At 43.5% G+C, this 13,147-nt stretch overlaps 2 protein-coding genes across 3 annotated transcripts in view; one reads left to right on the top strand and one right to left on the bottom strand.

Annotated features, from left to right (window-relative positions):
• Window positions 1–7,375, bottom strand: part of LOC119464525 (GPI ethanolamine phosphate transferase 1-like) — a 52,775-nt gene extending 45,400 nt beyond the window's left edge. For both annotated transcript variants that reach the window (XM_037725543.2, XM_049668810.1), the window contains exons 1-2: window positions 6,948–7,375; window positions 4,376–4,596 (exon numbers count right to left, since the gene is read on the bottom strand). In XM_037725543.2, coding sequence (XP_037581471.1) covers window positions 4,376–4,596; window positions 6,948–7,177 — 451 coding nt within the window. In that variant the 5' untranslated portion in view covers window positions 7,178–7,375. The remainder of the gene's footprint in view (window positions 1–4,375; window positions 4,597–6,947) is intronic.
• Window positions 7,376–7,810: 435 nt separating this feature from the next.
• LOC119464538 (transmembrane protein 70 homolog, mitochondrial) lies at window positions 7,811–9,749 on the top strand. The gene is made up of 3 exons (XM_037725561.2): window positions 7,811–8,064; window positions 8,239–8,528; window positions 8,963–9,749. The coding sequence occupies exons 1-3, from the start codon at window positions 7,951–7,953 to the stop codon at window positions 9,282–9,284; spliced, it is 726 nt and encodes a 241-aa protein (XP_037581489.1). The 5' UTR covers window positions 7,811–7,950; the 3' UTR covers window positions 9,285–9,749.
• The last annotated feature ends 3,398 nt before the right edge of the window (window positions 9,750–13,147 follow it).

Raw genomic sequence — 13,147 nt, 5'->3', positions numbered from 1 at the left:
CAACCGAAACGAAGCGGCGGAGTCCGCATCGCCACAGCCATCAGTTGAAATCGTACGTGAATCACAGCAACACCGGAACGCTTCGAGCCTCTTTGCGTCTTTAAAGCCTGTATTCTTGCGTTTACCGCCACGCATAACATCGCGTTGGCCGCGGGCTTTCGTAACTGCGTAGTCGTCATCCACGATCGCGTCGATAGCGGCCGCAGTTTTCTCAGCAGCGGTTGCGGCGAACAGTAGTTTTGTTTTTACTCGGTACGTGCATTGGCCGTGTGCCTAAAAACTGCATAGTCGCCATCGATGATCGCATAGATAGCGACCGCAGTTTCGACTGCAGTTGTTGCAGCGAATGGTAGTTCATTCGTCTAGCCTCGGCGCGTTCGTCGGGCACGTGCCTTCGGCACCGCAAAGTCCCCGTTATTGTATCTGCTTCGGTCGAAGGTTCATCCTTATCGCTGACACCAGTTATTAGATCTGGTAGGCGTTGGTTGCGGGAGTTGGGGGACGTTGAGGCGGACTTGGGAGAAACAGGAGGGATTTATTTACATTATGTACAGTGATTAAAATACAAAATACTGAACAGTCATAAAGTGATCGACGGCCGGCAGCATCTCGGACGCTGCGGCCCGTGGCAAGAAGAGCTCTCTTCTCCTCGAGTTGTCGCTCTTTTAACCCCTTCGGTCTCTCGGGGTCTCTCGGGGTCCCGTCATTTTTGGCCAATCGTCGAGCCAGCTCAGGTGTCGTCATTTTCCTCCCCTGGTATTGGCCCGTGCAAGTGCCGTCATATTCGGCCAATGGGGACGCTCCGAGGGCTTCATTGTCCGATGGCTGATTTACCTCCGGCTTTGCCTCCTCGCCTGGAAGCGCTCGGCTGGAGGAGACGGGATGTTCTCGGAACGGCTCTCTAGAGCTGCAAAACCGCTTTGCACTCGACCAAGGCTTCCTTCCTGGAACCGTGCCAGCCTCCCGTTCCACTTTTGGGAAGAGTCAAGCAGGGGGAGAGACAATAGCTCGACGTGCGGTGCGTGAGGTAGGAGTCGCCAACCTGTCTGACGGGTCCGGTAACGTGGTTGATGCGCCTCCGTGCACCATAATTGGAATGCGATGACCTTTTTAAGGTGGTGGGGAAACTTGGGTGATTCCGGGAAAGGGTTCGTATCTAACACCGTTCATAATCGCATCGATAGCGGTCACGGTTTTTTCCACAGCGGTAGCGGCAAACAGTTGTTTCGTTTTGACTCGGTGCAAAGCTGTCGAACTTGAAGAGCACCAGCTATATCGCGATTACGTTTTCGCCAGCTCATTGGCGAAAACGTAATCGCGATGTGCGCGCGATAGTACAAAGCGTGTCTACCTGCTTGGTCTACATGTTTTGCATACGTGCAGGGCTTGAAAATCGTTATTTTGGTTATAGTGCGGTACCGCTTATAGTGCAGATATTCGCGACTCCCATGACTTACGTTATAAGCGGTCTACACTGTATGTCTAACTATGGAGGCATTCTCAAAAAAAGTGTTCTGAACTTTTATATAGTTATGTCTGTACCCTTTGGTTTTAACAAAATTACGTAAATACAGTCGAACCCAGATACATCGAATCTGAAGGTGATCACAAAAAAATTCTATATATAGGTACAGTGGAACCTCGTTGATACGATTCTGCGTAACACGTTTTTTCGGGATGATGCGTCTTTTTTTCTTTTCCCGGCCAAAGCCCCATAGAAGCAATGTATTTTCATGCGGTTGATACGATCACGTTTTTACCTGAAATTGGATGATACGACTGCAAACTGATATTTTTGTAAACTCGTAGCTTTATATTCAAGTGTACTAGATTAAATTACATTTCAACGACCCACGAACAACCTGTTAAGGGCTGACGACACTAGCGGAAAAACACGCGTTGCGTGCCGGCGATGGCAAAACGCGTGCCACAAAAGATGCCGTGAGACGGATTTTTCGTGCTGTGGGAGGGATCGGTCCTGGACCGATTTAAATTGTCACGTGCCCCGGCGGCAAACAAGCCGCGAGCAAAGCAGACCAATGAAAGCTGCTCCTTCAGTGCTGTATGCGTGGGAAACTTGTGTCATGCGGTCCCGCCCGACTGCTATTTTCGCACTCGTAGTGTCGTCTGCTCGCGTCAGCTTTCGCTCGCGCTTGTTTTGGTTGGCTTTTCAGGCAAGATCTTTATGAAATCACGTGGCTGAATGAAGCGCCTGCCTAGTCCACCAGTTGTATCACTCCTTGTGTCACGCTGCTCTACAGTGTTCCTTTGTTTTGGAATTCTTGGCCTCGTGGTGCCGTGACCTCTGTGGCTATGTCAATAAAACGCAAGGCACTGACTTTGAAAGAAAAACTCGATATCATCTACAAGTTTGAAGAAAACCCAAAGGAGAAGCGTGTGGATCTGGCAAGTGAACTTGGTATGCCAGTTTTAACTCCGAACACCATCATCGGCAAGTGTGAAGAGATTCGCAGAAATGTGCTAGTCTTCGGCGCCATTGTAAAGTAAATAAAAAATGCACAGCATGGACAATGGGAAGACATCCTCCTGGCTTGGTTTGAGGAGGTGAGAGCGGCAAGTATTAACATTGACGGCAAAGTTTTACAGGAGAAGGCCGATGACATCGCGCGGTCCTTGGGTATCGAAGGAAACAGCGCCTTGGTTTTTCAACTTTCAAAAGAACTTGTTTACGAACTTGGAAAAATAGAAAGTTCAGCGAGAACTGACGAGCCGTTTTAAGTTCTCAATAAAAGTGTGTTGGCTGCGGTTCACGTGATGTCGAGTGATGCTGCTCCGCATAACAGGCGTGTCATGCAGAGCAGTGTTATGCGGAGCAGCATCACTCGACGCCACACGAACCTTTGCTAGCGAGTTTGTCACCAAGTAAGCCTGTTTTCTTACATTTTGGGGCTTGCTTTGGATGATAGGATTTTTGGATGATGCATTTTATTTTCTAGCTCCCGCGAAGACTGTATCAACGAGGTTCCACTGTATTTCGATATATAAAATTAAAATTTTATACGAAATTGTCGAGGGTATTTTACTGCTGTTTGTTATACACAATAATTCATTATATGTGGGTTCGATATATCTGGGTTCGACTGTAGATAATCATACACTACCACCAATGCAAATGAGAACAAGTTCACAGGAAAAGGAAGTTTGAAGTGATCAACAGAGGTAGAACAAGCAATGTCACTGAAGCCAATGTTTTGACAAGGGGAGTTGTCTTCATCAGCGTGAAGACGTCTCCTTGCCAAAACATTGGCTCCAGTGACATTGCTCATTCAACCACTGTTAATTGCGGCCACCAATGAGAAGTCCGTGCAGTCTAACACAGCACCTCAAAGCAGTAGTCACGAGGGAAGAATGCACGAAAGTTGCACATGACACTCATGTGAATTTGGCACAAGAGACGAATGCGTGCGATTGTGGCCTAATGGTTAGAGCACTGGGCTGCTGTGTTAGAAGAATGAGATTTAGTCACACATTTCTATATAGCATTATAAGCGGACTTCATCCACTTTGGAGTTATCCAACAGAAAACTTGGTATGTTGAGTGTACATGGGCACATCACAGTGCACAGGAAATCCCAAGTTTATAAGAGATAAGAGGTACAGAAACGTTGCATTGATAAATGAGTCTGAAGGTAGCCCGTGACGCACACGTGCACAGCTGTCAAGTCATCACAGTCACCACAATAGCATGCTTAAGAGAGCTAGCGATGCTAAGTTCTGGCCTAGTTTCTTATTTGAGGAAAATTTCACAAACCCAAAGAGAATAGTATTATAATCAGGAATTCATTACTGGATATGGTGTGTAAAACATTAACCAAATTTTACTGCCCCTTCAATACATGGTTGCCTCCTGTAAGTGTTGTTCAGCATAAAAGCCAACAGCCAAACAAAAACAAAGATCAAACATGCTACGTTCTGGCTGACAGAACATGCCCACAGCAGTATATGTATGAGGTCAGACATGAGAGGGAACTCCAAGACTACTGCTGTCAGCATGTGGTTATTAAATGCAGCAGGAATGCTGGTACTATTTGAATGCACAGTTAAAAGCGGCACTGAAAGGATAATCAAAACTACAACACAGAAATTCAATATTTACAGACAATGATTCAGAATTTTGTTACCAGTTTTCAGTGAGGCACTGGCATGCATGTAGCAAAAGATATTTATCTTATGTTTAATAAGTATCTTTTCTTCCTCAATGATCACATTAACAATTATCTCGACAGATAAAGCACTATCTTGACATATACAGCAGAATCAGATTACAAAAATGACTACAAAGCTGAACAGCCTTTTGTGGTGAACAAATGAAATATGCAGCCTCAAGAGGCAGAGGAGTGATGCCTTATCATACCCTTTGTGAATAGGTGCACCATGTCTGCTGCACCCCATGCCCATACATGTCGACTTCTGTTGAACACTGAATCAAACTCTACAGGATTATGCTTCCATCCTTTGGTGACAGCACTGACATCTTCATAAAATCCTGCTATGAGGGCAACATGGCCAGGCCTCGATTCTGTTGGCACTCTGGTATGTGACACTCCCCAGCTCCCTCTTTCAGTTATAATTGATCTGTAAAAAAGTGTTAAAACACCCTTACAACTTTGTAAAATAAATATTGCCACATAACTTATCGGAAGAAAAAATTCACACACTTTCACAGTGATGCAATTCATCATAGCAGGGAGCATATACAGTGGTTTGTCTACAACCAGAATAGGAAATTCCACTGCTGCCATGAAAAGCATGGAGAAGATTGCAATGGGAGGGGAAAAGGAGCAATGGGAGGGCAGAAGGAGCATGCATAATGTACCTCCTTTCGTCAAACATTTTTGCTATGTGGTGAAGCTTTAGTGGAACTCCCGAGGGGCTTTTGAGGGTGAGGGAAATCATTTTCCTCCACCTCCAGAGTTTGTGGAGTGCTAAGGATAGAATGTGAGCTTCATCGAACAGCATAACATTAGTTCCCAATTATTTGCGCAGTAGCCTGGGAACTTTTGTCAAAAATGACACATGCTGAAGAATACAAAATATATTGAACTAAAAAAAAAAGTAAGTCAGTGTATGAAGTATGCATGCCATTAGTTGTAGCTAGTAATTTATTGCAGTTGTTTCAGTACTAGCTTCATGCAAAAGGCAATGAAACTTAAGCAGCTGTCTTGTGAAGGCTGAAAACAATTACAGAACCTTGAAGCTGTATGTTGAGCCCAACATTATTAAGTAGAACATATTGAGGGGCTAGCTAGTTCATGAAAATCAATTGGTATTCTGTGTTTACATTGATTTGTGTCTTTTCTTGTGTGGTGTCTCTTTCCTTGCATTTGCATAGTAATTCCCATGACAAAATCCTAAATATTATTACTTACACAGGTTAACCTTGCATGTTAACAAAAACACTAACAATGTTATTGGAAAGTTGCTGCAAAGAGTTTTGACAAATATCTTACTGTGAAATCCTTTACATTAAACAGTAAAATTAATTGAATTCTTGAGCTATTGTGGGCTGGCAGTGTCAGCTGAAAGTGTTTTCTTACTTGTACTATTTGTAAATGACTTGCACAGCCCCTTAGAATTTTACCTTTTAACAGAACCTGCTGGTGAGATTAACTAAGTTTTTACCCTCGTTGCCAATTCACGTTACACCCCTACAAGAAAAATTAGCACAGAAAATGTTGCTCCAATGTTATTGCGCATCCTAAAAAATAAGTGCACGGCTTTAGCAAATGGCCCATGTGAAAGACTTGACAGCTTCAACATAGACAGAGATATTTACAACTAAAGGTGTTATCTGTGCAAATAAATTCTAAAAATGACCAAGAGAAGCCGGGAACTATTTGTATAGGCCATTTTCTGCTGTTTAATTTTGTTCGTGTATACAAGATGTATCAAATTTTATATGAATAAGCAATCTTTGGCTAAAATTTTGCAGACTTCAGGTCCTTTTGGAAAAAGAAAGTTTGGAGTGGTTTGGAAAATACCAAATTTTGCCTCAAATATTGGCTTGAAAAATGGCTGTACAGCCCATCTTAAGTATCTGCCCCACCACCTTCCCTTGTCTCTATGAGTTAATCCAAATAGCAGGGTTCAACTGAAGCTAATACGAAATTGACTTAAACATTTTATTAACATACACATGTAAATCAAATAGCACACACGGGTACAGTCACCCATCTTGCATGCAGATATGTTAGAATATTTCTTCTAAAAATTGGAAATCAATTTCAAGCAAAACAATATAATGTCATGGAATTCTTGCTAAATAAAGGATACATTTGGTTCAACACGAAGAGAAAACCCTGCAGTGTTATTGACGACTGTAAAATATTTACACAGACAGCACTGGCTTCATCTCATAACTGCTGTTCAGAGAGGGCTTCAGCATTTAATATCAGTTCTCGGTCAAATTTTAAGAACTGTGGATATCCCTACACTACTTTCGGCCCAACCTTCATACAAACCAAAAATGAACGGCCTAAACAAAAGTAACCAAGACACCGTAAACGCCCTGGATATGATTAAGGTACTTTGCTTCATTGCAAGCTACTATGTATACATTGTCGGCAATTTCGATTAGTATTTCCTTTGCTAGTTGTATCCATTTATGGATGTGGACATCAACAACTTTAAAATATTTCTACAACAAATCTGATTAAACTTGACGATTATATTTTATTTGCAACAGTACTAGGAGGTCGACTACATGCTCTCGCATATCCAGACCTCATGTGCAGCAAGGCATGCAGACGAAATCCCCATGATTGCCGATTACCCGATGCACATCGAGCAAAATATACCTTACCCGCACACATGGCACCGTAAGAACGTTTTGAACATTTGTTAAACTTAACTTCTGTATGCAAGCCACCATCACACTGCTCGTGAATTATCCTTGATTTAATTTTACACTATCGTTCAATTTTTACCTCAGGTACGGCGCTCTCGATGTTCCATTTTTCTGAAGCTCGAATATTTTATCCGCGCGAAGACCGTCTGCAACGATGAGCACCAGCCTCGAAGCTGGCGAAGGCAACGGCACTTCGTATGCCGGCAGTCCGTGAATGATAGGCGACTTAAAATAAATATCAAATATCGAGAATAGAAATACAACATGTACTGCTAAACCTACGACACCTGCAAAGACTGACAGCAACATTTTCCATGGAACGTGATCGCGCTACAGTTCAGTCAACACCTAATTTTCTACGTAGGTTAAATTTCTCCGCACAAGAAACACCCATTTTCACCAATCAGGTCAGCGCATACACGGTGTTTCGATAGCAGATCACTGATCAGTCTCTTGCTACTCTCATAGTCATTTTCGCTATTCGCGATCGATAGCGCACTTGGCGCCGCTTGACTTGGCTAGTCACGGATTGATGTATGCGAAGGTTTTTAAAAAAAAAAATAGTGCGCCAAATGCCAGGTGCTGACAGTTTTCCCACAATCATTTTTGTAAGAAGTTCAATGTGTACGGGTGCACTTAACATACGTAAATATATTGTTTTATAATAGTTTTTTGTAAATTAGTAACATTGACATCAGGTAATAAATAATTTTTACTTACATTTATTTTATTACTCGGTAAATTTACCTGTTTTACCTATGTCTGCAACAGAACTGTTAAAAATTTCCTAGTTAAAGAAAAGAAAAACTTGCCGTGGATATTTGCATATCACAGTCAGACACAAATGTTAAAAGGCTGACTCAAATGTTAAAAGGCTGACACACTTGTGACCACCGCGCCACTTATTTGCAGCGTGTACCTTAAACAAAAGTACCATCAAGATTATTCGAGCTTCCCAGCTTGTAAGCGCAAAGTTACGTAGGTGTCTCGAATGTCATGAATGTCCTGTGCCGGTGTGAATCGTGTGATCTCTAGGCTTGCGCTTCTGGACTCGCCGTATCATAAGTAACAAAGTGTTTAAAATGAATGTTGTGACCCTTGTAAGAAAGCTCCCCAAGCTTTCTTACCAGAACTCTTTATTGGGAGCGGTGACTCTACGGGCTTTCAGATGCGATCACCTCTACGGAAAGCACGCTGTAAGTTCACTTTATGTTGGCTTTGCTGTCTGTTTGTGTCTATATTCCTGATGGTTCTGAATTTTAGCTGTTTAGTTTATGTAGTTGACAGGAATGAGGAATCACAAGCTACAGTAAATGGTATTCACGTGCGAGCATGATGTGTTCATATGCTTTCGTTTCTTTTTCTTTCAGCAACCAATTGTTTCCCGTGTATTGCAAAGGAGCTACTTGTCAACGTCGACGGCTCGGAAACAGAATAACGGCGAAAAGAGCAAGACCCTTGTCTACTTGGGCTCCATTCGCTCCACAGTAAAAATGGTCAAAGGCCTGTCCTTGACCACCAGCTTTCTTGGTATTCTGGCGCAGCCCATTTTACTTCAGAAGCTAAGTGGAGCATCACTTGGTGCAACCGTGATCGTGGTGTCATGTGCATCATTCTTTATATTCGTCACTCCGCTGATGCTGCACTACATCACCAGGAGGTATTACTATCTGCTTTTAAAATATCTTACCAGTTACTTATGGCAGTTAATTTTCATTTGGGGATACGTACAGGTAAAATGCTTACCTTTTTGGAGCCGTAAGTTGGATGCCTGCTGTAGGGGGATTGTGCTGTATACCAAGAATGCCACACTATCAGGCGTTGTGTCCTGTTGCAAATCGTCATACTTCGAAACCAACAAGTGATAATTGCATGCTGAATACTGATATAACCAATTTTATAATGCTCACATCAGCATTCACGGCTTGTTCTTTATTACTTTTGAGCATAATAACCGGTACCCTGATGGCACTGATACTGAACTTTTCATGGTGGAGTGCCTTTTTTTTTTCTTTCTTTTTTCTTTCTTTCTTTCTAGGTGCTTACCATCGCAGCTTTATTATAATACTTCTGTTTTGCCTTTTCTTTTTCTAGATATGTTACTGAACTCACGTACGACCCTGACACAAAGGAATTTAATGCAACAACATTGAGCCTGTTGAACCGCAAGAAACACATGAGCTTTATTGCTGATGACGTAAAAGTGCCTACCATCCCCGGCCCATTCACAACCCTTCTCGCTAAAGGCCGCCCATTGTTTGTGGAGGTGCAAAACTTCCAGGACGCTGGAGCCCTGGAACACTTGATGGGCTATGACAAGCCCATTGACCTACATGTGAAGTTGCCATGCACACAAGAGGAGCAGACGCAAACGGAAAGGAAACAGCCAGCACAGTGCAGTGATAAAAAATCTTGATGTGTTAGCAACATTTCTTCTGCATCACTAGGAGACATGTCCTCTGAAACTTCCTTGTTACCTATTCAACAAGGACCCAGTGTGTTGATGCTTTTCTACTGGCTTCATGTGACTTTCAAATGCACAAGCAATCTTCTTCAGCTAATGTAACAGACCTTACTCCATTCCCCTATGGCATATGCCTTTCCTTTATTTGTTGTGCAAACATTTTTAAATTTTGTTCCAAAACATCATGTTTTGCCGTAATGTTGAAGGCCATCTGACTTGGGTATATCAGTGAAGTGCACTTTACATGCATTTAGTAAGTCTGTCAGCATTACATCAATGGAAATATGTTACATACATGCTTATAGATATGTACAGAAGGGTTTTTCCTTCTGAGGCTGTGCATTATCATGTGCTTTCAGAGTTGTTGGGCGTGTAGTGAATTCAGTACATGACACGTATAAAAAGTACTGTATTGTGCTTGTGGCTTTCTGACTTTAACTGTTCCATGTTGCTATTGGTAGTGTTTACCTATAATGTGCTCATGGTTTATCGTAAATATACCACTTACAGTGCACTCGTAGTGAACTTCCTGCATCTGAGCGTTTGTTTACATTTGTAGTTATGTATATATATAATAGCACTTGAGTTAAATTGCTGTATTTGGTGTGGTTTCCTTTGCATAAGGCTGAAGAAGTGTAGTGTGTTATTGACAAATTTGTGGGTGCATCTCTGATCAAATGATCAAACTCGTACAATCCTTTAAGCAGGAATATTTTTATTTGTTTTTCTGCTTCGTTTTTAGTCATTTCGTACTGGTTTATGGAATAGGAGATGAAAACTACTTCTGAAATTCAGTGTTCCTACACACAATGATGGGGCACTAAACAGTCGTACCGATTGTTTGTGTAGGTATGCTCACTAGGACCTCTAGCATCCCCCCCTCCCTGATTTAAAGGGGCCCTGAACCTCTTTTTATCGAAGTGGAGAAATACATTTGAAGTGAAAATAGGCTATTTCACAATCACTTTGCTGCAAAAAGTACTTCAATGCGTTCAGCAGAAGCGGAGTTATTAGCAATCAAACACTGCCTTCGCTGTGCTGCCCTTCCTCCTTAAATGCCTTGCACTGCGAAGGATACGGCGGCGTGGTACGTGGCCACAACGCTCCGCCTCGTAAATGTCGCCGTGGCACGCAGTTCAAATTTCATTTTGGACTTCCGATTTTAGTGCCTACGAAGCGCTAAACGTAAGCCAAACGCGGTTGTCCTCAGCAAGCAGCAGTGCACTGCACTTGTGACAGCACCTCACGGTGACCATGGTGTAGCCGACCGCAGCGACCAATAGCAGCCGTGTATTGGAGTGTGCTTTATTACGAAATAAAGCACACAGTAAAGAGCAAGGATCATGGTGTCTTTTGAGACGAGAGCGTTTCAGAGAAAGGTGACTTCGCGTTCCGCTTGCGAGCTCCACGGACTGCGTACGACAGCAGAACTTGCCTGAGATGTTCACAACAACGTATGCTACCCACGGACTATGTTATTTCACCAAGCCCGAGGGGTGGTTCAGGGCCCCTTTAAGTTTATTGCCATGTTCTGAATTGTTTTTAAAGCGACTGTCTGCCGGTGTTTAGGGCCACAGCTTTTGTGGCACAATCGAAGGTTCTCATCAAAAGTATAACCGCAGTTGTTTCTTGACAAATTATGTGAAATTATTTAAAATATAAATCTTAGTTCTGTGAGCTCGCTTTCGCTTAATTGTAAGTGTACACGTCAGCAGCACTAATAATTGAGAGCTCTATAGCACTGTGAAAGCAACCACAGACATCTTATTTAAAGTTACCCAGTGCCTCTTTCCCCTTTCCCTTTCACCCGTGTGACTTCGGTCAAGGAGTGATTGGATCCCTTAAAGAAAGAAGAAACATGCTAGCACCACACCGTAAAAATTAACAAGTACACCCTGGCCACAAGAAAAACACATTCTTTTTAATCATGTGTCTAAATACATTTAAAAAATGCATGAAGATTGTCACATGGCTCTGGAAAAATAATTCAATAATTATATATGTCGGGTGTCATTTTTTAGCTATACGAAATTTTTCTAAATTACCTGTGCAACGTAAAATGAAGCTTTCATCGCACTTCCCTCTTCCCACGAGTTGATTCCAAATGGTGTTTTGCGCTACTCGTGATTAAACGCATAGCTACTTCAGTAGCAGGGGCAAGACAGACCGCTTTATTGCAGCGTGTGGCAAAGCTTCTTTATATGCCGCCTCATTATACCTCGCAGGAGGCTTGCACTGCGAGCCGCGCTTTGCTTTACCGCATTGCATAATGAGGTCAATTGAACTAATTATTTGACGGCAGTTATGTTGATCTACATCGCAATATTGAAATTAGTAACACATACAGCACTAGACTGGTGACGATGCCCCATTAACTTTTCATTATAAACGTGCCGTAAAGTTTGTAGATAAGTTAAATAACCTGATTAGCTTACCTAGCGATTGGTTTTCACTAGTTTTATTGCGATAGCAATTATATGGACACTTAAAGCGGATTTCCGCCGTCGTCGTCGCCGCCGTGAGGTTCCGTATAATGTCCAAGGGCGATAAAATCGTCGCCACGTGCCGTATGTGCGAGTGAAAGCGCGCGGGGGACGCGCGCTTTCACGGAGAGCGAACGCACGGCGGAGAGCAAAGGCTACTTCCTCCGTCGCGCGAAAGGCCGTGGGGGTGAGGGAGGGGGGGGCGACGCTGTGCTGCGGCACCAAATGCGTATCTTGCAACCAGGCGCAAGGGGAACTGGCGACGCAATCTCCCACGCGAAAGGAGGAAAGCGGGAAGGCAGCGCGGTTGGGAGGAGCGACTTCTACTCTTCTAACTGCGTACTTTGTCGGCTGGTGGCCACTCTTACTGCTATTGCCAGCTATCACAAGCTATTACCTGCTATATCTACATATTGTATAAAGCTTTCGTCTCCTCTTTGTCTGCTCCAAGAGTCCGTATCTCGTCGTCGACCCCGGGTTGCAATAGTGGTGGCGCCGGTGCGGGCTGTCGCGCGCACCGTATCTTGAAAGCGATCTACTGCAACGCCTCGTGGAGGCGTTGTCTCCAGACGGCTCTAACCTTTGTATGCACTGTGATTTCGCCGCTCAGTTTCCGTTGAAGCGATAGACCGCACGAACCTTCGCTGCTTGTTCACGCCACTGTTTCGACAGTGGTCTGCAGTCATCGAGTATGATCTATTCATGTTTGCTTGTGCGCGCTGACACCACGCTTGTTAATTCAGTTAGTAAGCGAATGTGTCCAAGTTTATGCAGCTGATAACACTACTAGCCCTACTCCGTATAGCTGTCTACTAATTTGCTATCACAATTGATGCTTCGCCTTTCGGGCGAAACTGCGACATTTTTCTTTCGAATGATGCCCAGCTGGGCAGATTATACAGTGACTTAAATTGAATAAGCTTTGTAGGCTTAAAAAAATGTCGCAGTTTCGCCGTAAAGGCAAAGTATGAATTGCGATAGCAAGTTAGTAGAGAGCTATACGGATTAGGGATGGTAGTGCTATCGGCTGTATAAACTTAGACACAGTCGCTTACTAACTCAATTAAACAAGCGTGGTGTCAGCGCGCACAAGCAAACATGAGTAGATCACACTCGATGACCGCAGTACAACCACTGTCGAAACGGTGGCGTGAACAGGCGCGGCCGCCGCCGCGAGCGAAGGTTCGTGCGGTCTATCCCTTCAACGGAAATGAGCGGCGAAAAAATCACAGCACATACAAACGTCAGAGCCGTCTGGAGATCGCTTTCAAGATAGTTTCGCTGAGTACGCAGTTGTTAGAAGGGTATACAAGTCGCTCCCCCCCCCCTCCC

Source organism: Dermacentor silvarum, chromosome 1 (assembly GCF_013339745.2).
Source record: "Dermacentor silvarum isolate Dsil-2018 chromosome 1, BIME_Dsil_1.4, whole genome shotgun sequence".
In the NCBI taxonomy this organism is placed as follows: domain Eukaryota; kingdom Metazoa; phylum Arthropoda; class Arachnida; order Ixodida; family Ixodidae; genus Dermacentor; species Dermacentor silvarum.
This window is presented reverse-complemented; position numbering and strand designations above follow the sequence as displayed.

Excerpts from the sequence above, each read along its gene's own strand:
- LOC119464538 (XM_037725561.2), top strand. The coding sequence starts at position 7,951 with ATGAATGTTGTGACCCTTGTAAGAAAGCTCCCCAAGCTTTCTTACCAG. Across the intron at positions 8,065-8,238 it reads ACCTCTACGGAAAGCACGCT|CAACCAATTGTTTCCCGTGT; the intron begins GTAAGTTCACTT and ends TTTTTCTTTCAG. Across the intron at positions 8,529-8,962 it reads CTGCACTACATCACCAGGAG|ATATGTTACTGAACTCACGT; the intron begins GTATTACTATCT and ends TTCTTTTTCTAG.